Source organism: Onthophagus taurus, chromosome 7 (genome assembly GCF_036711975.1).
Source record: "Onthophagus taurus isolate NC chromosome 7, IU_Otau_3.0, whole genome shotgun sequence".
NCBI classification, from domain to species: Eukaryota; Metazoa; Arthropoda; class Insecta; order Coleoptera; family Scarabaeidae; genus Onthophagus; species Onthophagus taurus.
In genome coordinates, this window is record NC_091972.1 from 16,513,265 (window position 1) to 16,538,578 (window position 25,314).

At 33.6% G+C, this 25,314-nt stretch overlaps 3 protein-coding genes and 1 long non-coding RNA gene across 6 annotated transcripts; 1 reads left to right on the forward strand and 3 right to left on the reverse strand.

Annotated features, from left to right (window-relative positions):
• The first annotated feature begins 98 nt into the window (after positions 1-98).
• Positions 99-5,016, forward strand: LOC111426553 (AP-3 complex subunit sigma-2 or). The gene is made up of 4 exons (XM_023061172.2): positions 99-282; positions 344-435; positions 4,141-4,432; positions 4,486-5,016. Exons 1-4 carry the CDS (start codon positions 214-216, stop codon positions 4,606-4,608), a joined length of 576 nt encoding a protein of 191 aa, XP_022916940.1. The 5' UTR covers positions 99-213; the 3' UTR covers positions 4,609-5,016.
• Positions 4,915-17,545, reverse strand: LOC111426632 (cysteine dioxygenase type 1). Its single transcript, XM_023061283.2, has 4 exons — positions 17,281-17,545; positions 10,099-10,382; positions 5,459-5,694; positions 4,915-5,403 (listed from the first exon to the last, which is right to left on the reverse strand). Exons 2-4 carry the CDS (start codon positions 10,251-10,253, stop codon positions 5,234-5,236), a joined length of 561 nt encoding a protein of 186 aa, XP_022917051.1. The 5' UTR covers positions 10,254-10,382; positions 17,281-17,545; the 3' UTR covers positions 4,915-5,233.
• Positions 17,546-17,830: 285 nt separating this feature from the next.
• Positions 17,831-19,146, reverse strand: LOC111428250 (uncharacterized). The gene is made up of 3 exons (XR_011640863.1): positions 18,789-19,146; positions 18,429-18,694; positions 17,831-18,379 (listed from the first exon to the last, which is right to left on the reverse strand). It is a non-coding gene; the product is annotated as an uncharacterized lncRNA (long non-coding RNA).
• A 3,579-nt stretch (positions 19,147-22,725) lies between these two features.
• LOC111425731 (uncharacterized) lies at positions 22,726-25,314 on the reverse strand. Of its 3 annotated transcripts, XM_071197836.1 has the most exons (4): positions 25,197-25,314; positions 23,817-25,016; positions 23,135-23,762; positions 22,726-23,059 (listed from the first exon to the last, which is right to left on the reverse strand). In XM_071197836.1, the coding sequence occupies exons 1-4, from the start codon at positions 25,261-25,263 to the stop codon at positions 22,783-22,785; spliced, it is 2,172 nt and encodes a 723-aa protein (XP_071053937.1). In that variant the 5' UTR covers positions 25,264-25,314; the 3' UTR covers positions 22,726-22,782. The 3 variants fall into 3 exon arrangements, with proteins under 3 accessions (XP_071053937.1, XP_071053938.1, XP_022915841.2); XM_071197837.1 differs by having other exon boundaries at positions 22,726-23,762; positions 23,817-24,973; positions 25,197-25,313; XM_023060073.2 differs by having other exon boundaries at positions 22,726-23,762; positions 25,197-25,313.

Here is a 25,314-nt window from a genome sequence, read left to right on the forward strand (position 1 = left end):
TAAAAAGGAATTCTTTAAATCTTAACGTGAGATTTAATATTATTTAACATTAAATTAAATTTTTTATGTTACATTTCCATCTGTTGATAATATCGAAAACTACTTAAATGACAGAAATGTTGCTGTCAATTTGACGTTACCGTGTTTTCCTAAACTTTTCAGTTGAAATGCATTAAGAAAACTTCCATTCAAATAAAGAACTCAAATTTCAAAATGATCAAGGCTATATTAGTGTTCAATAACCATGGGAAACCCAGATTATCCAAGTTTTATCAGTACTTTGTAAGATTTTAGGTTATGTTTATGACAAGTTGCAAATTATTCTTTTTTTCTGTTATTTTAGAGCGAAGACATGCAACAGCAGATAATTAAAGAGACTTTTCAACTAGTATCTAAAAGGGATGATAATGTGTGCAATTTTTTAGAAGGGGGAAGGTGTGTATTTTTTCTAACTTAGCAAACAATAACTGATTTCTTTTATCAATTTCTTATTAATTTGCAAATAAATTTTGACTAAACTTTTTATTTGTGTTAAAATCAACGTTATTAAACGATATTATATTGATGATTGTGTTATAGATGATATCTGCTGAAATATGAGGATGTTTACAAATCTAAAATCTTTGTAACACAAAATTTATTTTAATGTTCTTTGATTTAGATGTAATAGATAAGGAAAATAGAGTCTTTAAGAATTGACACAGAAATTCTATTTTCTAGGTGTTTAATGAAACATAACAGTGATTTTATAATTAGAAGTTTGGCAAAGTTCAAAAAAGGCTTAACCTTTTTAAGGATAAAATCCTACTCATAAATTTATTGAAATATTTCAAATAAAGGAAAAAGCAGATCTCTTTAATGATCTGTACCTAATTGGTTAAAACTTTGACATACATTGTTGCATATGATGTTCATTATGTGGACTTGCTGAGTTAACTATTGGCATTGGAATTCTGAATTATCCTTCCTTTCATCACTTTCTGCAGTGCTTGTTTCATACAATGTTTCATTGTCACTGATCTTACTATTAATACATGCGCACTATTTTTTGGCAACCCATGAAGTTTATTTTACACAATGACTAAAATTTATGCAAGAGATAAAAGCAAGAAATGTCAGAACTGCAAAAATTCTTTTTCAATCCACTTTTCCCTCAGCCCCATCTTGTCAACCCTTGCTTAACAAGCTGAAAACTTCAAGGTTGTTCTATATACAGTAAAGTCGCTAGTTGGTTTAATATGAATTAAAGCATCATTTAATAATTTGAAAACGCTCCCGTGCGCAATATGAGTTTCAAGAGTACTTTCTTCTTCTATGGGTTCTTCACCATCATCTTCAATAAGTGACTCTGCTGGTTTACTAACTTCACCAAGAATTTAGTTCCAATCCAAGAATCCATTCTGCTACATCATCTAAAATAAACATTACTACTATTATTCTTGACAAAATAGGGTACATCACACAGTAATAAATTTCACTAACAGTAACATTTTCGCATCCTGGTGAACTAACCATTACTTCATGTAAAGCTTTATTTGAAATGCAGTATTTTTATGTTTTTTCCATGATTTCTCTATTGTGAAAGACCAAATGTCATTCCAGGCGGTAGCTACTTTATATGTAAATTACATCTTTCACATTAATTGGGGAATTAATGTGAAAGATAGCCTTCAACGACTGTTCTTCCTTCGTCTATACTTTCTATAATAGATTCTAACAGTATTTTCTTTTTAATGTCTCTAATACGCCCTGATACACAGGCTGTATAAGAAATGTTATATTAGGAGGAAGGAATTTTACTTAAAATATCCACTTTGAAAATCGTCATCTTTGCAATGCAATGGAGCATTATCAATAATTAATAAGAATTCCTCATAAGCAATCATGAAATAAACATGTGTTGCACTTCTTTGACTCTTGTAATAAACAGGAGTATCATAGCTACATTTTTGAATGCTCTTGATTTAACAGACTTTCTTATGAACTAAGTAGTATATTAGTCTTAGTTTATGACGCCCAGTAGCATTGCTACAAGCCAAAATAATTACACGCTCTTTACTTCTTTTGAATCCTGGAGTTGCTGCTTCTTCTTTGTGAGCTAAAGATGAATTAGGTAACATTTTGAAATTTAAATGTTTCATCACAGTTATAAAGTTGGTAATGTGTTAGATTTTCATCTTCCATAATTTTTTTAATTTCCTCGAAAAGCTTTTCGCCGCAAATTCTTAATTTGTGTACCTCCTACTACTACGTTTCTTCTTCTGGAGTAGCTAATTCTCTATAAAAAGCAATAGCTTTTCTTTGAAGCTGGGGTCTTGAAACAGGAGCTTCTATTTTTCTTTGTTGCATAAACCATAAAAACAAAGCTTTCGACACTTTTTCATGGCTACTGTTTTTCATGGACTTACGTTTGCTAAAGTGCGAATCTTTATTTGAACACCTTTCCTCATTTTTTTTTTTAATTTCTTCTTTAATCGCCCACTGTAACCTTTCCAATATCATACTCTTCAGCAACTTTTGCTGTGCAGTACGCTTCATCTAATTTATTTTACGCCTTTAATTTGTCACTTACATAAATTTGTGAGTTTTCTTTTTCTATGCGTATTTTTTATTGCACATAAAATACACTTAGCAAAAATTACTCTCGATTTACATATTTGCCATGCACTATACACAAATATGTGGCACACAGTGACAATTTCATCTAGAACTGTATCGGATGAGAAGTTATTTCGAACACGTTTTTTGCTAGTTACAACAACACGTTAAAACTCGCAAAACTCGGATTATACGAAATCATAAGGTATTCAACTCGATTTAAACGGAAACCACATTTTTAAAGATACAGCTCGGATTATACGGATACTCGGATTATCTTTACTGTAATATCTTTCATTGTTACTTTTTGTATACAATTAAAATACAATAGCTACAATACATAATGTATCTCTTTCCAGTACGCGTTCCCACTCCATAACTCCCTTCCTCAACTCGTCACATCTCAGTATATGATTAATTGTGTCCCAATGATCTACACTTCTTCTCTTCATCCCCAACCAATATTTATTCGCCCTCTCTTCGTTCCCGCAATTATACCTTTTTCCTTCCGTCTGTCCTCTTTCATCAAATATCCCGGAATATCCTCCGTTGTGACATTATACTTATTATTGTATCTCCCGTCTTCCACCTGAGTGCGTTGTTCCTGCTTTTTCACATCTCTTTATCTACTATCCAACTCCTTCCACAGTTTTGAAACTTCCTTCCTTCTTTGAATATTCTCTGTTGAGTATCTTACTCTGATAAAATATTCGTCCAATGAGGAATTGAGGAGGGAGGTCTTAACCTCCCTCCAATACTCTTCCAAAATCTTAATGTCGCTCCTCTGCTCCAGCTCTTCCTTGTACTTTAACGCCCTTTTGCCTTCCAACCTCATCGTCTCCAGCTTCAATTCCTGTCTCACCATATATCCCGGAGTCTTCCTGCTGAACCCCAAGATCCACCTCATATATCTCTCCTGGATCTCCTCCAACATCTTGTGTTCCACTTGCACAAATCTTTTCCAAATATTCGTTCCCTCCAGCTCCATAACTACCCCAATAATCTACTTGCCTTTCTAACTCTCTGCCTAATATCCGCGTCACCAATAGCCCTCACCTCATTATCCGCTCGAAAGGTAAAACCCAGGTACGTACATTCTCTTACCTCCTCCACCTCTCTCCCCTTCCATACCTACTTCTCCCTATTCCGTTTCCCGCCCTTAGGGAATTTCATAATATTCGTCTTTTCAACATTCAACTCCAAATGTCATCATCCCTTTCAACTCTAGAGAGATCTCAAGATTGTTGTAATTCTCTTATTTTCTTCAATTCTTTAGCGTAAAAAACTTCCATTATTATCGACCTGCACTCTTTCATCTATTTCTGATAGATTTCCCTTCTCTAATACACATAGGAAGCTACGCTGAGTGATTTGCTGAGATCTTGAAATAATCCTCACTGTCCCATTATTCTTACAGGATGTCCTGCAATAAGAACGTGTCAAAAACTTGATCTGGTGTACAAACTTCGCTAAAGAATTAAAAGTTGCGAAAGTTTTCTATAAATTTTATAAATCATTAAATATTATATTTCTTTATTTCAGTTTAATTGGAGGTAGCGATTATAAACTAATATATAGACACTACGCAACACTTTACTTCGTATTTTGCGTAGACTCGTCTGAAAGCGAGTTGGGCATTTTAGATCTTATACAAGTTTTCGTAGAAACACTCGATAAATGTTTTGAGAACGTCTGCGAATTAGATCTTATTTTTCACGTCGATAAAGTCCATTATATCCTAAATGAGCTGGTCATGGGTGGGATGGTTTTAGAAACTAATATGACCGAGATCTTAACGCGGATAGAAGATCAAAATAAATTAGAAAAACAAGAGGTGATTATAAAAATTGGTGTTTAAGATTTTTTTGTTGAATAATATTTTTTTAGGCGGGGATTATTGCTGCTCCGGCGCGAGCTGTTTCTGCTGTGAAAAATATGAATATCCCTCAGCAAATAAAAGATATGAAGCTGCCTGATCTTCCGCAGGCGATTAAGGATCTCAAGTTCTGACCTACAATTCCGAGCCAATTTGAAAATGTTGATGTGCGAACTGAATGCCTACCTGGACACTGTCAATCACTTTTGTATGAACCATCGTCTGCAAAGTACACGTAACGTAAGGTTATTTTTTATGATGAATTTGTATACTCTCTATATTTTTGTTTGTTTCTGTGTACTAACTGAATTTAATTGTATAATAGTGATATTTAATAAGATTAAAAATGTATGGTTTTGAAAGTTCCACACGATTCAATATGTTTATTTTTTATGGGGATTGGAATGAAAATTCAATGGAAATAATAAAAAATATTCATAATCATTTCCGTGGTAAAATATATTTTTAGGCTAAAGTGTTCGTTTTGTTAAAGTTTTATTCATTTTATAATAAAAATATAGTAATCAAAATACAAAAAAGAAGTTTGAGGTGTTTTTTGAGACATTTTTTCCTTTCTTTCGGAAAAATTCACAATTTATACAGTCCATATTTATCTAATATTTTCTTAATAAATTATAGTTTGACACTTATCATTATTAACATTTTATAAAAAAAATACTAAAATATTTATCCAAATTAGTTGTTATCAACATTAAAGACCGTTTTCTTAATAACATCAACAAATTAAAGTTGTTCATTTCACGTTCTCGATCCGTACTTTGACCAAAATGTTACTTGAGCTGATGATCTTTGCCCGGTCTTCTCATTGAATACCAAACATTTTTCATATGGTGGACAATAAAGGTGTAAACTTACGGCACCTTGACAATTATCAGATGCGTTTACAACTCGATGCAGACCAATTTTATCTAAAAAAATAAATTAATAAATATATTCTTTGTTATTTAGATCAAATTTACACACCATTTATATAACAAACTTCATTTAAATCTAAAATTTTCGATCCAATCTCAACCATTTCTTCGCTATCCTCACCATCAGGCCATTCATAACGAACCTCCTTTAGTTTTCCTTGTAACATTTTCATAAAACAATGAGAATTGGCATGATCATGAATTGCTGAACCATGTCCATCACCCCAACAAAGAAGCATTAAATTGTATTTACCATTACCCGAATCCACTAAATTTCTTGTATACCTAAAAAGTAATGCAAATTCAATCACAATAATCATTATTCTAAAAAAAGAAATGTTAATGAAGAGTATCAAGTAAAACAATACTTTTTATTGTTTCGTCTTACGCGATAAGAAAGAATTTAATATCGTTTGCAATCACAGCGAAAATAAACTTGAAACGGAAATAAATAAACCGACTACAATAACACGATGAATGGAATTTGTTATTGTTATTTGTTCTTTTAAATTGGATTAGTTGCGTGTGTAATTATGCAAGACAAAACTCGGATAAAATAATTTTTTTAAGAGGCGTGCATAATATCAAATCAGACGTCAGCTAATAAATAACAAGTTAATCTACATGTTTAATTTGAACTTAAAGTGTTGAAATATTCTAATAACATTATGGTTGACGTTCATATTTATAGTTTTTAATTTAGTATCCTTGCTTTGGGTAAACATGGTTTATTTATAAATCGGAATTAAGAAAATAATACTTTGCTTATTTTCTAAAATTGGTTTCAAAATATGTGACATTTAATAGTGTTGTGAATGTATTAAGTCACATGATCCTGTTTAATAATAAATTTGTAAATATTATGAGAGGATGTTATTTCAAATAATTTAAATTTAATAAATAATCGGGGGTATAAATAAAATATCCCGACGTTGAGCATTCTAAGAATTATGATAATTATTTGATTTTTGTGATTTATCTACGTCGTAATGTTACAAGCTGATGATGTGTACTGTATTGAAATATTTTAATTATATTATGGTTTACGTTCATATTTATAGTTTTTAATTTAGCATCCTTGCTTTGGGTAAACATGGTTTATTTATAAATCGGAATTAAGAAAATAATACTTTGCTTATTTTCTAAAATTGCAAAACATGTGACATGTAGAGCGTTGAGAATGTATTAGGTCACATGATTCTGTTAAATAATAAATTTGTAAATATTATGAATAATTTCAATTTAATGAAAAGATATCCCGACGTTGACCATTCTAAGAATTATGATAATTATTTCATTTTTGTAATCTATCTACGTCGTAATGTTACAAGCTGAGGATGGGTACTGTTTAGAGATCTTTCAAGATATTGTTTGTAACTCATATTGGCCCAGAATAGAACATATGGTTAAATTAAAGTGAAATTAAACTGAAAATGAGTAGGTTGGAAAGATCGTAGCTTAGCCGCTGGCGCCTGAAGCGCTAGGACCTACGTCGTTAAAAAATATTGGTAGTTTCGCTACAATTTACACCGTTAAAGAGCACATCAAGTAACGGTGTTGATTACACGCTTTATATACAATATTTATCTACATAGCAGGCTTACAATATATTAATAATGAAGAAGATGCCAAGGTCGCTTGGGGCTGATCCGCTACAATTAATGCTTTCGACGTTTATTACATCTAGGAGACATTAACAAGTTGTCTTAATACAACATTTATTTACTTAGGTAAATAACGGCGTATTATTCTCTTTGGTTAACCAAAGAGAATAGTTGTTTTTCAAGACTTATTACATCAAGAAGATGTCCAATAAATATGTTAATATATTATAATATTTATCTGCATAGGAACTTCACAATGCATTATTTACATCGAGGAGATGTCGAAGCTGAGGCATAGATTAAGTAATTCGCTCTGTTGCAGTGTCTTTGCCAAAAACGACCATGCACTGAGAGAAATGGATTGTAGTATGCACTAAAAATATATTATAAGGTTAAGTGACAGCGAGACGAAATTGTATTCAGGAACTCAACTCAGTGTCCTTTCTGGTGACTTTCAGCGACTCGATACACAATAATTGTTTGCAGCATCTCATTTATAAACGAATACAACGTCTGTTTTTAGAAAAAAAAACTATTAACCTCGATATACAATAAATTACAAAGTATTGTTATCAACGAGGAATAGATTAAGACCGAGGCCAACACTGATATGATCAACGAGAAAGGAATTAGAACCGAGGCGATATACTCAGTCAACGCTTATTGCATCAACAATATGTCAAGTAATTGTGGCGATTACAGGCTTGATAGACAATATTTATTTGCATGGTAAGATCATGATGTGGTATTAAGAGCAAGGAAGTCACCGAAGCTAAAGCGCTACAATTGAGGCCTTCATTAATCTTTGGTTTCACATGTCACTGATGACATCTATTTCTTTACGCTACTCGATAAAAAAATTTATAACCTTGATATACAATACATCAAGAGGTGTTGTTACCAACGAGGAAGAGATTAACACGAGAAACCGGGGTGCTACACTCATACAATTCTTATTGCGTCGACAATACATCAAGCATTGTGCTTAAGTATTTATTTGTATAGGAAACTCATGATTTATTATTAACAACGATGGAAGACACCGAAGCCGAGGTGATACAATTGAGGCCAAGTAATTGTCTGGAATGCAGCATGTCGGTGCATGCGACCTATCTCCCTAGGATTGTATAAATATAATTTTGTAACCTCGATATAGAGGGTGGGGCTTGTTAACATAAAAAAAATGATTACGAAATAGTAAAATTTAGACGTTAACAGTGAACAAGTGAATTTATGTTCTAAAAATAATATCAGGCAGATGACGTTTGCTTTCTGCAATGCATTGTAGTCGTTCCTTCTCTTTCAGTAGTTCAGTAGTCATTCTCTTTAAGAAGTAGCAGCCAAGGATTAAGGTTAAAATCTACTCCTTTGAAGATATAGTAGTTGAAATGCTAGGATCTACTTCGTTAAAGAAATGTTGGCCGATGCACTACAATTTATACTGTCAAAAAGATAGTAGCCAAGGTCACTAGTGGCCGAGACGCTACAATCTACTTCCTTGAAGACCAAAGCAACCAAACCATTTCATAATACACAAGGTTCTTGATTTATTGTATATACAAGGACCATATGGACTTAATGTTGAATGTGTGAAAGTGTTATCAAAGGCTGATAACAAAATCCCAGTGTTATAAATAGAGAAAGTCAACGCCAAAGCCTTCTGGTATAGCCAAACAAAAAATAAAAAAGAATGAAACTAAAAGGGTCTCCGCCTTGACGAGTGAACGTTTTTAACCTTCGGGAATAATATCTGAATAATTCTTCTGCTTCAGTACCATTCAGCAAAAATTATCTTGTAACCACCGTCCATGTTGCAGCTGCTGTTCAAAGCACGTAATTAAGAGTGTGACAATGAACTAGACGAATTGGTAATAAGAAAACACTTCATTTAGACGAATGATCTCTATGACGTAGTGATAGGCCTCAACTTGCCGAAGATGAAAGCAGTGTTGTTATCTTCACAGCTTAAACAATCCAAGTTATTGAATACGTTGGAATCTGATAGTTCGTTTAAGAAGATGCTGTTTGTTTTTGTGATGATATGAGTGAAATCTTTGATAAAATCGTCATCCACAAGTATGCGTCATTGTCACTTACTCATTCAACATTTAGCAAAGAAAATTAGAACAATATTGTTGTTGGATAAAATAAATCACAAAGAGAATGGCTAGGAAGTAAAGGAGATTTCAAAAATTCGGTTTCGCTTTAAATTAAGATTAAGCTTCCATTTCAGGTTAGATAGTGACGTAGAATTACTATTTTGCTTGGAAAATTTTTGATCTTGATAATAAAAACGTGCGTTAGAGTCTAATAAAATCGAGGATATTATATAATTTTATTAAATTGAGGTGGGTGATCTTTCACGCAATTTTATATGGCATCGATATAATAATGAGATTTGAAATTTCAAATTGTTCTTTTGACGATAAAGTACCATTTTCAGTGCTTAAATTCTCCTTAAGCGTTTTATTTTTAAATAATTAAAAAAAATTCTTATTTGTTTAATGAATGACGCAGATATGAATATCTTATCATTATCATTTTTATTTTGGCAGTTTTATTTAATTTTTAATGTAATGATTCAGTTTTATTATCAACTAAAAATTACTTAAAGAAAAAAATATAATCAGATATAATTGTAAATTTCTTAGAATTCGCTTATTACAACTTGTCGGGGATTTCTTACTTTTATTGTACACGCAAATTATTGCTTGGAGGTCAACATAATATTTTTATCATAAAAAAAATCTTAAAAAAGGTTAAAAAGTTATATTGGTGTCGACTCCACAAAATTGACATTGTAATTTTTATCAGCGACCGATAAAAGTTTTAGTTAGGTTTAGTAAAAGCTATGCCGAAAACGATAAGATTTTTGTTATAAACATTGATCATTAAACATTGTTACCATGGACACCAATTATATTTAGAATAAACATCGTATTTTATTGCTCATTGGACGAAATTGCATTTTGTAATAAAGATTTTTCTTATCTCTATCAGGAACGCGTGTTGCACAATACCTTGATGATAATTCAAATTATAATTATTTACTCTCAATTAAAATGAGTTAAAAAAAGTAACTTACCTGAATCGATCAAACATAGCATATTTAGCCCAGTCTTCTTTGTTAGATTTATACGAAGTCATTAATTCTTTAACGTAATCGATGTCCACTTGGTCACTATCAAAAACTATCCTTAATTCTTCAATTAATTGTTCTAAATTTGTAACTACAGGCATCTTGAAAGTAAATCTCCTTTTTGCAATACCTCCCTTAGATATAAAATTTTTCTGAGAAACGAGTTTCGTGGTTTTGGAATTGAGTGGAGAGTTTATACGTCGACTGAGTTTTGCCCTGGTCGTTCAAACCTACGATACACAAATACCGGTTTCAGTTCGCATATATATCGACATAAGCCGCGAATAATCAAGAAAAAAAAGTAATAATAAACCGATGATAAGGATTGTATCTGCGCAAGAAAGAATTTAGAAATAAATTATTTATGGATGTGTTAACGATAAAGTTTGGGAAATAACTTTTTTGAGACACAAACAAATTATATTGTTACTTACCGAAAAAAATGTAGATAAATTGTTGATAAAAATCATTATTAAAATTTAAAAATTACCGGGTATCTATGGAAAGTGATTGATCTCTATATTATTATTATTTTAATACAAATACCGCATTTTTAAACTACAAATTTAAATCAAATTTCTTTGTTGTATCATGATCAAAAACGTATAAGAATACCCCACTTTTCAAAGAACCCATTATTACTATATGACATTGTAAATCAAAGAAGGATGACGTATAAAATCATTCATGTTGTCATATTAAAAAATTATTTTGGATTTATTATATAAAAAATTTAATTAACACATTTCAAATACCTAACTATGAAAACTTTTGATTTAATTATAATTTAATTTAAAGCATAATTTTAATCGAAACAAACATGATAACAGTCTGAATTTTACAATCTCATGAATATATTGTTACACAATTTTGGTGTTTTGGAAAAACCTAACCTAAAGTCCAATCGCTGTATATGTGATTCAAATTGAAATGTTGAAAAATTTTAATTATATTTTAATGTTATTTGAGTCAAAGAAATTCAAAATAAAATAGATAATGTGTTAAAAATAAAATATTTCTAGTTCTAATTTGATTTTATTTCTTTTTTAATCATTTGCCTCTAAAATATAAGATATAATAAGTTTAAGCATCAATAATAATTGATACATATAACATGTAGTAATAGTTTTAAACTAGTTATGATAGTTCTTGTACTACACGTTTTTATATCAACTCATCTCAACCTTTTGGTGAACAATTGCAATGACATGCCTGAAGATCGCTTTAAATTTTTAATGCTCAAAGCACCTTCTTGCTTTTAAATTCCGAAAAAAAATAAAGTCTTAAGTCTGAAGGACGAAAAGTTCGCAAATAAAGTTATAGAAAATGAGGCCTTAATATTGCGCAAATCGCTTCCTGATAAAAAAAAACTTTCAACAACATTTAGCAAAATCAACTTGATGGAGATCATCGTTCCTAATCTGTCCAAGTACGATGATTCTCCGATGATATGTACAGAATTGGCGATGGTATTGAAATATGTCATACTCAGAGATCGCAGAAAATTAATGTATGGGCTGGTATTATGAGAGAGAATGTAATTGGTCCATTTTTTATTCATGGAAATTTGGACGGAGACAGATATCTGCAACTGTTAGAAAATCAAGTGGTTCCAAGTGTACGAGCCGTATGCCCTAATGGTATTGACAATAAGTGGTTCCAATAAGATGGTGGTCCTTCACATTTTAGTCGCGCAGTCCAAGACTTTTTAAGCCGTATGTTTCCAAATCGTTGGATTGGTAGTAGAGGTGAAATTGAGTGGCCACCACGATCTCCTGATCTAACACCACTCGATTTTTTCTTTTGTGGTTTTCTGAAAAGTAGAGTGTATGCAACAAAACCAGCATCAATAAATGATTTGGAAAATCGCATACTTGAAGAACCAACAATATCACTAAGGATATGCTTCTGATGGTTCAAAATTCCATCTATGAGCGTATAGCTACGTCCCTGGAGTTTTGGGAAATCCTGTATATCGGGTAGGTGGACCAATCAACCTTGCAATCTCAAAGATCTATTGTACATCGTTAGATAATATTATCAAATTACACCGTACAGTCCAATGCTCTTAATGAACATTAATGCCTTGGTTGGTGAAAAGTCATTCAGATCCTTTGGGGAGACAAATTGCGATCCAAAAATCGAGAACCTGATACAATTAACAGCAGGGCAGTGGCATAAAACATGTTCAACCGTCTCCTCGTCCTCCGCACATAGTTGGCATTCAATGTCTTCGGTTAGGCTCAATAAGTTGAGGTGTGTTTTTAATAGGCAGTGCCCAGTAAAGATATCCATTAGAACTTTAATGCTGCTACGAGCAACTCCTAAAATATTCCCGGATTTGACTTCCCAGACTTCAGAAACTGGTTCGAAGTGAGTCACGAATCACGAAGAAGATTGCAACATGGCATCCGAAACGTCAAACCTTTTATTAAAAGACGCACGGCAAAACCCAAAAGTTTCTAGTGTTAGTTCTAGTTTTAGTTCTAATTTTAGTTTAATTCACACCGGCCGTGAAAGCCTTCGTACTTAAATCGAGTACATTGTTTACGAATTGTGACTATTTAAAAAAGGTCATTGATTTTTTTTCGGAATATTTTGGCGTTTTAACGGAATTCGTAACATTGGACATTTCAACTTTAGTATTGGCCAAGGATCAAGCTATTGAATGAGATATTGTTGACCCAAATCGGTTAAGACGTTCTTTTGTTATATTCAAAATACTATACATATAAAATACTATCTAATTGAAGACTGCAAACAGTAGCAGAGTAAACAGAGTATCAACGTATAATATGTCGAAAGCAGCTACAACATCTCTGACATATAAACCAAGTTCTATCAACCTAAAGAATTATACATTACCAAAGCACACAGAAAGGACACTGATGTCGGTTCCTTTGATGTTGAAGCAAGCGTATTTTTTAACCTCGATTTCATTTCTTCATCTTTAAGAAGGGAACCCAACGGTTAGGCTTCTTTCGAGAGAAGCGAAGCGAGCGACGTTGCCAGATCGTTGAGGGAACCAAAGGTAACACCAATAACAACAACATGGCGTTGCGTCGCCGCACAGACAGAGTTTTGGCGGGATACCTGCAGTGTCCCTTCTGGATATTCTGTGACAAAAGCACATCATGGATACGATAAAAGAAAGAAAAGATGCTGGGAGACAATGGCAATATTCACGCTAACCTCAACCAAACCAACAATTACATAGGACCGTATTCAAAAATATCAAAACCTTATTTCAAAACAATAAGAAAGATTTAAAATTAATATGAAGATATATCCCCACTAAAAACGGACACAGGATAAGTAACTGAAGACAAATGTAAAACATTTACTTATTTAATGAAAATCATCTTTCTTCTCAAAAAACGGGGTAAAGAATCAACATAGTCGAGAACTCTAAGTAGGGTCGAAGAGCCACTTGTAAAACATGTATTCTATTTATGATGTGGGCCGGATTTGAAATAAAAAAAATTCTGTCACCAGATGTTAAATCAAACATTGGTGGTTTGGCTGTTTTCAACGGTATTCTGACGTCTATACACAAATTATTGCACTACAGCCCATTGTTACAATTGTTACAAACAGGCCTTGGCCTGTTTTACAACACGCCTCCATTTGTCCCGATTTGTGGTTACATTACTCCAGTTTTGCACCTGCAGGGCCCTCTAGTCCTCCCTAATATTGTCCATCCATCCAGCCCCTTGGCCTTCTTTTTTGTCGACGGTCCTCTGTGTTTAAGTGAGTACCCTCCATCCCCCTCTCTCTGTCGGCATTCTGCACATGTGTCAAAACCACTTCAGCCTACAGGCTGAAATCCACGTTGATAGTTCTGGTTCTTCCTGCAGTTCTCTTATCTCGTAGTTCATTAATTGTTTTCATTTTCCTAGGTTCGTATCATATTTTGGTCCATATGTCCTTGGTAAGATCTTTCTTTCAAACTCTTGGAGCCTAAGTAGATATTTAAACTCATTCACCATTCCAAGGTTGTTACCTCCAATCTGGATATTTACTGGTCCCTGTTGAGGTAATCTAACATTCCGATTACTAAGTCTATTGAAAAGAAATACAGTTTATTTATTATTAATATTTTGTTATTTTAATTGAACACATCTCTCAATTGATGATTTAGTATCTGCCAAATTTATCGAGAATGAGTGACGTGTGGTTATTTTTTATTATTACTTTATTAACTATTGTTAGTAAAGTGCTGTGTCATGAATCGCTATACAACGCTGAGATGACTGACATGCATTTTATTTATGGGCTTGCTGATGGTAATTCATTTAAAACCAGACGATTGTACATTGACCGATTTCCTCACCGTAATATACCTGATAGAAAAATCTTCCAAAGTATTCATCAATGTCTTCATGAAATAGACTCATTGAAACGAAGTGGAGGATCAGGAAGGCCAATGACAGTTAGAACGGTAGAACTGGAAGAGAATGTGTTGAACATAATAGAGGAATAACCAGGCATTTCTACTCGAATAATTGCAAATACTGTGAAGCTTTTGCGTTCAAGAATTGCTACCTGCTGATTTTCTTCCACGTTTAGCGTTCTGTCAATGGCTATTGGGCAAATTTGTTCAAATACCTCAACATAAGGAATTTACACAATAAACATGTGTGGGCTGAAGAAAATCCACATGAGCTAAGTGAAGAACGATTTCAACATCAGTTCTCGTTGAACGTTTGGGTTGGAATTGTGGGTAAGTGGGCTAGTTGGAGCAGTATTTCTACCAAGAAGACTTACCGGCGAAATGTATTGTAACTTTTTGGAACAAACGTTACATCAGTTTCTCAAGGATGTACCATTAGAAATAAGAAATTCAATGTGGTTTATGCACGATGGTGCACCAGCGCATTTTAGTAGGGTTGCTCGTGAGTTTTTAACAGTAACATATGGAGATCGCTGGATTGATCGTGCACTTATGGCCTGCCCGATCCCTGGACTTAAACTCCCTGGATTTTTTTCTATGAGCCCATCTTAAATCTTTAGTTTACACTACTCCAGTGGAAAAGGAGCAAGACTTGCGAAATCGTATAATTGCTGACTCAATAACAAACGATCGTGGTGTTTTTGAAATGGTTCGGGATTCAATGAGGAGAAGATTGGATTCTTACATCTTAGCTGGAGGTAGTCATTTTCTACGGTTATTGTAGATTAGGAAGCTTATATTTGTAATTATTAGTAATAAAATGTTGTTGCTGTTGAAATTTTTGTTCATGCTGTATCTTCGAAGTTCGATTCTTAGAATAGTCCAAAGAATATCTTTGCATTTTTGCCGCATGTTTAATAAACATCCTGCTACATATTTGCTATTCCATTTACTTCTTTACACACCCAGGTGTTTTCCACAATCGTTTTATTGTTCTAATGCTGCTCTGCTTCTTCAAGTTAACGATTGTACATCGTACAAGGTGCAGTGCAATTCGTCGTATGGCCTTTTCCAGGACGACATTAAACAACAGCGGTGTAGGACGTCCACCTTGCTTCAGGGCGCATTTAATTTCTAACTCCTCTAACAGAAGGTTGCTTATATTACATTGACCCTTGATTTCTTCCACTGCACCTCTTATCAGTTTTTGTATCTTTAGTGGTATTTAGAACTCTTCCAACATTTTCCCAATCGATGTATGGTGATTCTGATCTCTAGAACAATTTAGGTTCTAATTTTTGCTAGGTTGATGATCGTTTCTGCCACTGGAGTTAGCCGTCTATGGATTATCTTCATAAACATAACCACAGGCAACGTTTTCTCTAGTTTTAGCAAATCAGTTTATCCTCCTTTTTGAATACAAAATAAATAATGTCAGTTTTCCATTCTCTAGGGAACTTTTCCTTTTTCACACTTCCAATTCACCAATGGAATCCAATGTGGTGTTACACTTTATTAAGAAATATTTATGTTACCTTCTGCATTTCAGTACAAAAACAAGGTTGATAAGCGGTTTGCGTTATTTAAGCGCCAATTTTGGGTACTTTAAGGTTTTCTGGTTTAAAGAGAATCTCCTAAGGTGTTAAGGATTCATCCTTTTAAAATTGTACGCTATAATGGTATACATTGAAGAGTCCCGGCCTCAGAACGTTCATGGGTACAACCACTATATTTGTCTATGATTTGTCAATAACCTTGGTATACAAATAAGTAATTCGTACCATAACTGTAGAGAGCATAATACAATGTTTTGTCATTGTTTTTTTATATCTTAGGGAGAATGATTCTCGCTAATTGCTATAATATTGCAACATTGATGCTGGTGCCATCATTTAGTTAGAATACAATGGCTGAAGGTTTGTTTTAGTTGCGTCATGTTTTGTGAAATCACCTACATCGTCACAGGTATTCCATGACAACAAGTTAAAAATATACAGTTTAAAGAGTCGGCATTAACATCACCTAGCTCTCGGCTACAAAAAAAAACTCAAACATCTATATTTAAAATACCTGCATATAAACTAAAAATATTCCTATATACATGCTCTTAGGAATTAATCTAATCTCTCATTTAAACATTGTTTAATTTTATTGGGTTATCAATATTATGTCATACATTTCTCTAAAATTGAATTTGAATGTAGGACAAGTGGAAAGTTTTTCATGATTGTAAAAATAAAAATCGTAAGATAATTACGCAGAAATTAAAACATTTTTCAATATAATCAAACCAGGAATTTGTTAATAAGAATTAGAAATCTTAATGCATGCAAAATCTAAATTAAAATGAATCATAATAATAATGATAATAGAGTGAAAACAAAAACAATTAAATAACAAGATACGACAACAACCCTGAAATAACCCCAATAAAAATATAATTTTATAACGGTGATTAAAAAGAATTAAATATTTTTTGTTTTTATCTCGATCAAGGCAAAAAACTTAAAATAATATACGTAAAGGAATTTTGAATCTAAAAAGCATTATCAATTTTAAACAAACCGGGTTACCCATTTTTTTTAAGGCTGGTTTAGATACTATGCAGAGAAAGTTAAAAAAAACATTGTAACTTGAAATTAGCATTTACTATTGAGTGAGTAACTCGAATTCTCAACAATCTAACGGTAAAGAATTTCGCCAAAAAAAAATGTCTACAATTCTTATGGTCTTACCGTAGTAGTTATAAAAATTCCAAACTGTCGTTTTCCGCTTCTTTAACTTTCAAATACCGTTCACTTAATATTCAACAAATACAATTCATGCTGATGGTAATATAATTAAATTAAGTGTTAAAAGATTTTACTTTAACAATCGCCTTTCCTTGTTTACTCTTCGAGAGCGTACCGATAACTGTTTCTCTATTTCTTTCTTTACGAGTAGATTCAAAATCACGTGTTACTTAGGCAGGTGCATTCAGTGTGTTGCACAAAGTAAACTGCATACATTCCAAGAGCGGCCGTTGGCCAATTATGGTAAACCGGTATAGTAATTACCTGAGAGAGAGATCCTTCATTCTGTTTTTTAAACCACCAGGAAAAAAGTCGATTAACAAATTTTTTGAATACAACAGTTTACTGTATTAGCTATTAAAATATTGTAGCCTTGTTTGGTTCTTACATTAATACAGTGTTAAATATAAAGAGATGTGATTAATAACATACATCTGTTTTACAATAGACAAGCCAAGTTCCAAAATGTTAATGTACAAAAAAAAATTCAAAATGTTGACCATACCTACTTATTTAACACATATTACACATTGAAATTATTTTTTTGAGAAAAAAAAGTCTGGTTTCTCGTTAATGCCTGTATTCAGTGCAATGATGACACGTACACACGTTGTTGCTGTTTTCGTGAAAACGCTTGCGGCTTCCGGATCGATGTCGTTGCCTCGAGAAGTAATGGTGTAATTTGGATGGGAGCATTTTCGAAGAGCAATTATTGTGATAATTTGTCTCTTGGTACTGATAAGAGGGATAGTCTCGAAAATCGTATCTAGCATTATCGTACATTTTTATCCATGAACCACTTCTAGGATCCATTTGCCAACGTGAATTTGAAAGACTCCTCTGTTGTCCGTTTTTTAATTGGCTGTCGCTCCAGGAAGGGTCCACGCAACGATTACTATTTAAATCTGTGTACCGTCTGCTTCTGTGTGTTCTATAATCGTTTGACGGTTGATTTGATTCGAAAACTTTTCTGCATTCGTAAAAATTTGGACAATAATCACAAACTTGACAATTATTACCGTGTTTTCTGCAACATCTAGAACTAAAAGATTGATTAAAAATTTTCAAATCTACGAAAATATCAAACAAACCTGTGGTTATAACGTTGCTCATTCTCGTTATTATTTTGATCATTGTAGTTACGATCATCTTCCGCAAATACAGACTTATCAATGTTTTTGTTATTATTACTTAAATATTCAAATTGGCGCATAGTGTGTTGAATTCTGGACTTGTTTCTTTGGGAAATTGTGTTTTGTAAATCCTCGAGAAGTTCAGGATACTCATCGGAATTCTGGTAGGCTAGATACATGGTACTACGTGAAGATTGTGGGTATTCATCGAGATATGATCCCATCTTCAATTTGTATGTTATAAAAGTAAATGATAAGATAAAATTAATAAAGTGAATAAAGTAAATCCGTCAGGTTGACGGCATTTGTGGTTATTACCTTGATTTAGTATTTTTTGAATAGGGATTTTACTTAGATGTTTCGAAGTGTGGCTTGTTTGGTGGAGTTTAAATAGGTTCCATATTAAAGTCGACACGCGTGAATTTTGAGGAATTTTGATCGAAATATTCTACACCTAATACAAACAAAAGGTGACCGACTTATGACTGCTTTATGACTGCTTGTGACGTTCAATTACTGACATTTCATCGTTTTTTTTTGGAAATACCAAGATATTATTAACCTATTGTCTTTCCATATTAAACAAGCAATTATATCAATTATTTAGTATTTTTGCAATTACTATATATGCGCTCCACTAGGATCCGTTCTTGTACAATACTAACTATATAAATTGTTTTAGTACACTAATGAAAGAAAAAAGTACGTGTATATACTATGTGATACACAAGACGTCTGAAAATGATTAGTTCACTTAGATGTTCTGTAGATCACATATAATGTACGCACAACCTTACTTATCACTCTTATTAGCTTGGTAATTGTATCATAAAAAAAGCCATAAACTCCCTTCTTTAGTCAAAAAAGATCTCAAATAAAAGAAAACAACTATATTTCACTATCTTCATCCCCGTGGCACTATGGGTGTGAAACCTGGCAATGAAACAAACAAATAGAGAACCGGTTGCTGGATTTCTGGAGAAGAGCAGCTGGCAAGTTTAAACTAGATGGAGTGCGCAATTCCGATATACGAGAGCTAATGGAGACGTTAACAACAATAGACGATGAAGTCGAAAGAAGACAGCTCCAATACGTTCAAAGAATGGGCCCAGGAAGAATCCCGAAGAAAGCAATGTAATGGAGTCCAACAGAAAAAAATCGGGGACAAAGAAGGCAATGTCCGAAAGAAACCTGGCATCAGGGGACTGAGAGGACCGCAAAAGCTGGATATATATATCCAAGGTAAGAAGGTATCTAGGAAGATGCCAAGTGAGATCTTGGCGAAACGTCTGCCCTTTTCCAAAGGGAACCTTTCCAACAGGAAGAACGATTGAAATCTCGAATCGACCATAACAATACATACTTCTCCATCCGTGAAGCACTACGTATTACCATTATATTATACCTATATAGAAGAATAGTTTGTTTCTTACTTATTATGATTTTATCTGATTAAGCCGAGGTCGCTTGTGACCGAGGCTCTACAATTAATACCATATTAACTCGAAACTGAAAATCACATTGCTGCGTCTTTTTAGCTGAAGTACCTGAAAAGAGTGAAAAGTGTGACATGAAGGGATAAGATTAGAAACAATGATATAGAAAGGGTATTGAATATTGAACGTTGAGTATCTTTATTGAGAAGAGAAAAGAGGGGTTACTTTCAAAGGATGCATGACACTAGACAACTAAAGCAAGTGTGGCAAATTAGGTTGTAGGGAACAAGAAGAAGAGGAAGACCACAACAAACTCGGGACAAGACAGTATTAGATATCATCGGTAAGAGAGGGAAAACTATCCAGAAAGCCAGAAATTTGGTAAGTAATAAGAAAGCATTGTCTAAGTTCACGTGATTCGCTTGGATTGTGTGATTCCAAACTAGAAAAACTGTACAAACATATTTACTTCTAAAAATATGAATTCAAAGTTATTTTATGGTAAGAGAAGAAATGATTCGATAATGACAATTCCGGTGATGATACAAGCTGGTTTTCTAAAGTAAGTGATAGTGACGATGTGACTAAGTGCTTCTGTTTCTTCAGATTCTTCAGGATTAATCTACTGTACTGAAGATGTACAAACTTCACTTGGCATAGCAAATTTCAAACCTTACCGAGGCAAATGTTTACTAGAAATGGGGGTTGAAAATACGTATTAGTAGAGTTGATGATTTAAAACCAATTAATTTAATTCCACAATTTATGGACGACGAAATATTACAAATAATGGTGGCAGAAACCCATAAGTACGCTCAGCAACACCTCCTTTCACATCGATTTCGCCATTCGTCGCTGATGAATGATAGATGAACTGATGTTACAGAAACGAGAACTAGAGAGTATCTTTTTTGATATAATTTTAGTTACTGGTATAATCAAATTTCCCAGTATTGAAGATTACTGGAAAAGATAGCTTATATTATCATCTCTATTTCACAAGATAAACATGAGCTACAAATAAGTTTGCCTTGTTTTTGAAAAATTGGCTTGTTGCAGACAATCAGGCAACTATACCAGGAGACAAACAGGAGACAATTTGTAATTTTTCCAGCTTATTTATTAAAAAAAGCAAGCAGTATAATTTGTCATAGAGCAAGACTCCAATTTCGTCAATATAATTCTGGAAAATTTCACAAATACGGGATTAAACTGTTCAAGTTGTGTTAAATGATGTTAAATATGGAATTTTTATGTACAGGCTGATTCTCAACCTATACGATAAACTTGGGGATTTACTCCTCATGATGAATAATGATTAATGGGCGAACAAATTTGTAGTAAAAGATTTCTGTTTCATAGATATCCGTGATATTTACTTACAAATCACGAATAGATAGAACATTTTAAAATAACATCACAGCAAGTGTTCGAAGTTATTTCCCATATTTTCTATCAATTGGGTTCCCCGAATCCACGATCTCCAACTAGCGCAGCCTAAACGAGGGTGTTGGCGGATTGTCTGTGCAACAACATGTACCTGATTTTGCAATATTTGTTTAGTATAAACTTACGTGGCGCACATTATACTTTTTAATATCACGGAGGCCAGGCCATTGGAGTATCTCGACCTATCCATCCTCCAGGAAACACATGCTCTAGATGTCGCCGATTATATAATAATAATAATAATAATAGTTTATTGGCATAAAAGAATACTACAATGTAAGTAATACATTCAAATAACTAAGTATAGAGTTTGTCAAAGGGTATTTTCATCAGTAAGCCAATTTATGGCGTCCTGGTCTTCCTGGAAATCCCATACACGGACATATCAGATATCTAGGAAACTAAAAAACATACCTTTAGCAACGTACCTAAAAAAAGGTACTGATTTTTTCGGAACGTTGAGATCAAGTAAAAACTAAAAAGAAAATAGAAAAAGATGCAGTATTTAGATATTATTTCATCTTACCATGGTACTGATACAAAAATTATTTAAAAGAAAACAACCAATGCGAAAGTTGTTGACAAGAAAAATCGCAATGGTGAATTCATATATAAACCTTCTGTGATAATAGATTATAATCGCATAAAAAGTGGCATCTATCTCTCTGATCAGATGATATCCTATTATAGTCCTGCCAGTAAAAGCGTGAAATAGTGCATAGGAGTTCTAGTTCTAAATAGCTGTGTTCTGTACAATAAGTACTACTCAAATAAAAAGATTAAGCTCAGATTATTCACTAAATCAATTGCAATGTCACTGCTTTGCATCGAGACTCAATTCGACCCAGATAACTAAAAATTACCACGTAAAGAAAATGGTAAACTAGTTCAACAAAAATGCAATGGATGTTATTCAAAAATAAGAAAAACCGAAGACAGAAAGCAAGCAGTTAGAAAATCAAAACAATTATCCACGGATATTGGTTTCAGCTTTTCTAACATACTCCATGTAATTATGATGGGCTAAATAGAAATGAGGTAGTCAAGTCGGTTATCAAAACGTTCATATTTACAGTGCGCCTTCCTTTTCTTTCGAATTACTTTAATGGTATTATGTGAAAACCAAGTAGAAAAATCCTTGGTAGTTTAACATTTTAAAGGGATAAATTCATGTATATCATTAAAATAAAAATAAAATAAAAATTTAAAAAAAATTGACTCAAGAAGGTAGTCTATTGCCTTTGATATGTTTTAGACAATAAATAAATATACTTAACATTTACTTATAACATTTTTTTTATTTCGATTTTTTATATAACACATTTTGTTGTCATATAATAATATTTATGTTACCACGAAGAACACAAAAAAACTTTTGACATTTATATTTCTACATACAATATAAATGAACGATACAATAAATTTAACTAATATCTGTGTGGTGTGCAATTCCGACAGTTACACGTTTTTGAATGAGTGGGATAGTGATGATGTTTGGTCGGGCTGCTGTTTCTTATAGGCGGTGGAGGGTTGTAATACGAGTTTGATGGTCCTTTATTATATTCATCTTGTTCCCGGAATTGTGCCATGGGAGGATCCGGAAGTGGAGGATAATTATTGTGGAAATCATAGTTGCCATCGTCGTATACTTTGTACCATTCGCCTGTCCTTGGATCCATTTGCCACCGAGAATTTGTTTGTTCACTGTTAAATTTAGGATATTTTTGAGTATTATCATTTAATGCGGGATCCATGTATCGGGCGACTTTTTCAACGTACCCTTTACTCCTTGGAAACGGCGTAGCCGAGAAAGCCGATCTAGTGGTTAGGGTTACATTTCTACTTTGAATATTGCATCTGTCGGGGCATCTATCGCTACATCTCTCGTTACAACGATTAAAACATGGACTTAGATTTCTTGGACAATGTCTCATATTACAGTGGTCCTCGTCGTCTTCATCGTCGTAGATTGGTTTTTCCAAACTTTTATTTTGGCGACTTAACATTTCAAATTGACGCATGGTGTTTCTAACCCTTTCTTTATTTCTTTGGGATATGGTCGTTTCCAACTCATCCGGTAACTCATTAGGATGATACCCATCCGATTTCTGATAATTCCTTTGTTTCATGTTTTGAGGAATATTTTGAGATTCCTCTGAAAATGAACTAAGTTCTTCGTACGGCGTTTTCCGACACTCACAACAAGTACAATTTCTGTAATAGTTTCTTCGCATGTGGTGACAATAATCGCACGCGCAGTTTCTGTCGTGGTTTTCGGTGCGGTCTTGGTTGGGTTCTTCGTACGGATATTTATGTGTGCTTGAATTGGGATAATCATTGCAACAATAATTATCTGAACTTTCCGATTTTGACATATCGTGTTTTCCACTTTTGTTTTTGCCCACTTCTGGAATCGAATTAAATATGGATTGTGATTGGAAAATGTTATTATTAATTTTACTGTGATCTGAATGCCTGATGTTTTCTGCACTTTTCGCAAGATCGTAAGTGGTTCGCTTTCTGTCAAAATTGGATGGTGGTGGAGCTCTTCTTGGTTGTTGTTGATTACTCGCGCTGTAACTGGGTGGGGGTTTAAATCCCTGGGAGCTCGGCTGAGATTGCGAGGATTGTAACTGAGGAAACTGTTGATATTCTTGATAGGATTGGTTATACTGATGATTTGTGTACGATGATTGACTCTGCATGGAATGAGGGATTGGAGGACATGGGGTGTGTTGATTTTGAGATGGCATATGTGAGGAGTGTTGTGGGCTGTGGTATCTAACTGGTCCGTGAGGATTATGTGAATGTTGATATTCAGGTGGTCGGGTTACTTTACAATCTGGTTTGCATGGACACCTGCAATTGGTATGATCGGTGCAATATCGGCCATTATCATAACTTTGATCCCTCTCAGGTGGTTCACGGGAATAGCGATCTACTGAATTACGCTTTTTATCGATGTTCATTTGGCTGTTTGAAACTGTTTGTGTTGATTCATGAGAAACACAAGTTGTCGTGATAGTTGGATTGGGATCTTCGGCAGATATTGAAAAGCAGTTCAAACAATCGGATGTGGATGTAGAAACTGACACTTTAAATACGACTTCCTTTTTATCTCTATTTGTAAAATCTGGAATTTCTTCGATTGTATCTTCTTCAGCTGAAACGTCCAAGCACGATGGATTTTCGCATGCAATCTCGCTTGTCGAATATTTCGCTTCGATATTTTTATCTATCTTCACACAACTTTTTTGTTCGATTTTCAAACTAGTATCACTTTCTTTTCTTTTCCTTAAAACGTTTAATTCAGTTAAATCGGTATCGGTGCTGTCGTACCAACCGAATTTTTGATTAAACACCACTATCTCTTCGGAAAGCTTTCCAAACGAAGTCTTTCCAACAATTACAGATTCGGAACCGTCGGATGTACTATTTTTATGCTCAAGTTTTTCTTTCGAAGAACCACCGCCCATGAAAAGTAACTGACCACTTTGAAAATTTTTTTCTTCGCCGCGCTCGCACTGAAAATTTAGCGTCGGTCGCAATCTTTCATTCGTCGACAACGGATCTCCTCTTCGCGACAGACCACCGGCGGATAACGCCTCTTCACTTTCGCTTAAAAAAGATTTAGTTAGACTTGAGCTTGCGCTTGGTGTGTCTAAAATATCCTAAAATCAATTATATACGGAAATTTTAATGTTTAATTGCGGATGGAATTGACGCGCGATGTCACGATAGGTTTACAAGTGACAAGAAAATCTGTCTGATGCCGTATACGTTTTAAAATCAATATATCCCAACCACAATTTAAATAGTCTCTTACAGATTGAGTACATACCCCTAATATATTTGTTGGATAACCCAATATTGTCCCATCCAAAGATTACGAATTTTGGAATGCCCATTAGAAATTCCTCAATAGAATTTTGACATATTTTAACTGTCACAACATTGAC

What these genes read in the sequence shown, in the direction of transcription:
- LOC111426553 (XM_023061172.2), top strand. Translation starts at nt 214, where the DNA reads ATGATCAAGGCTATATTAGTGTTCAATAACCATGGGAAACCCAGATTA. An exon ending in CCAAGTTTTATCAGTACTTT is followed by an intron (nt 283 to 343) that starts GTAAGATTTTAG and finishes CTGTTATTTTAG; the next exon opens with AGCGAAGACATGCAACAGCA. An exon ending in ATAAATTAGAAAAACAAGAG is followed by an intron (nt 4,433 to 4,485) that starts GTGATTATAAAA and finishes ATATTTTTTTAG; the next exon opens with GCGGGGATTATTGCTGCTCC.
- LOC111425731 (XM_023060073.2), bottom strand. Translation starts at nt 25,263, where the DNA reads ATGGGCATTCCAAAATTCGTAATCTTTGGATGGGACAATATTGGGTTA. An exon ending in ATCCAACAAATATATTAGGG is followed by an intron (nt 25,017 to 25,196) that starts GTATGTACTCAA and finishes AGGATATTTTAG; the next exon opens with ACACACCAAGCGCAAGCTCA. An exon ending in CATCAGGCATTCAGATCACA is followed by an intron (nt 23,763 to 23,816) that starts GTAAAATTAATA and finishes ATTCGATTCCAG; the next exon opens with AAGTGGGCAAAAACAAAAGT.
- LOC111426632 (XM_023061283.2), bottom strand. Translation starts at nt 10,253, where the DNA reads ATGCCTGTAGTTACAAATTTAGAACAATTAATTGAAGAATTAAGGATA. An exon ending in GCTATGTTTGATCGATTCAG is followed by an intron (nt 5,695 to 10,098) that starts GTAAGTTACTTT and finishes ATTACTTTTTAG; the next exon opens with GTATACAAGAAATTTAGTGG. An exon ending in TGAAGTTTGTTATATAAATG is followed by an intron (nt 5,404 to 5,458) that starts GTGTGTAAATTT and finishes TTATTTTTTTAG; the next exon opens with ATAAAATTGGTCTGCATCGA.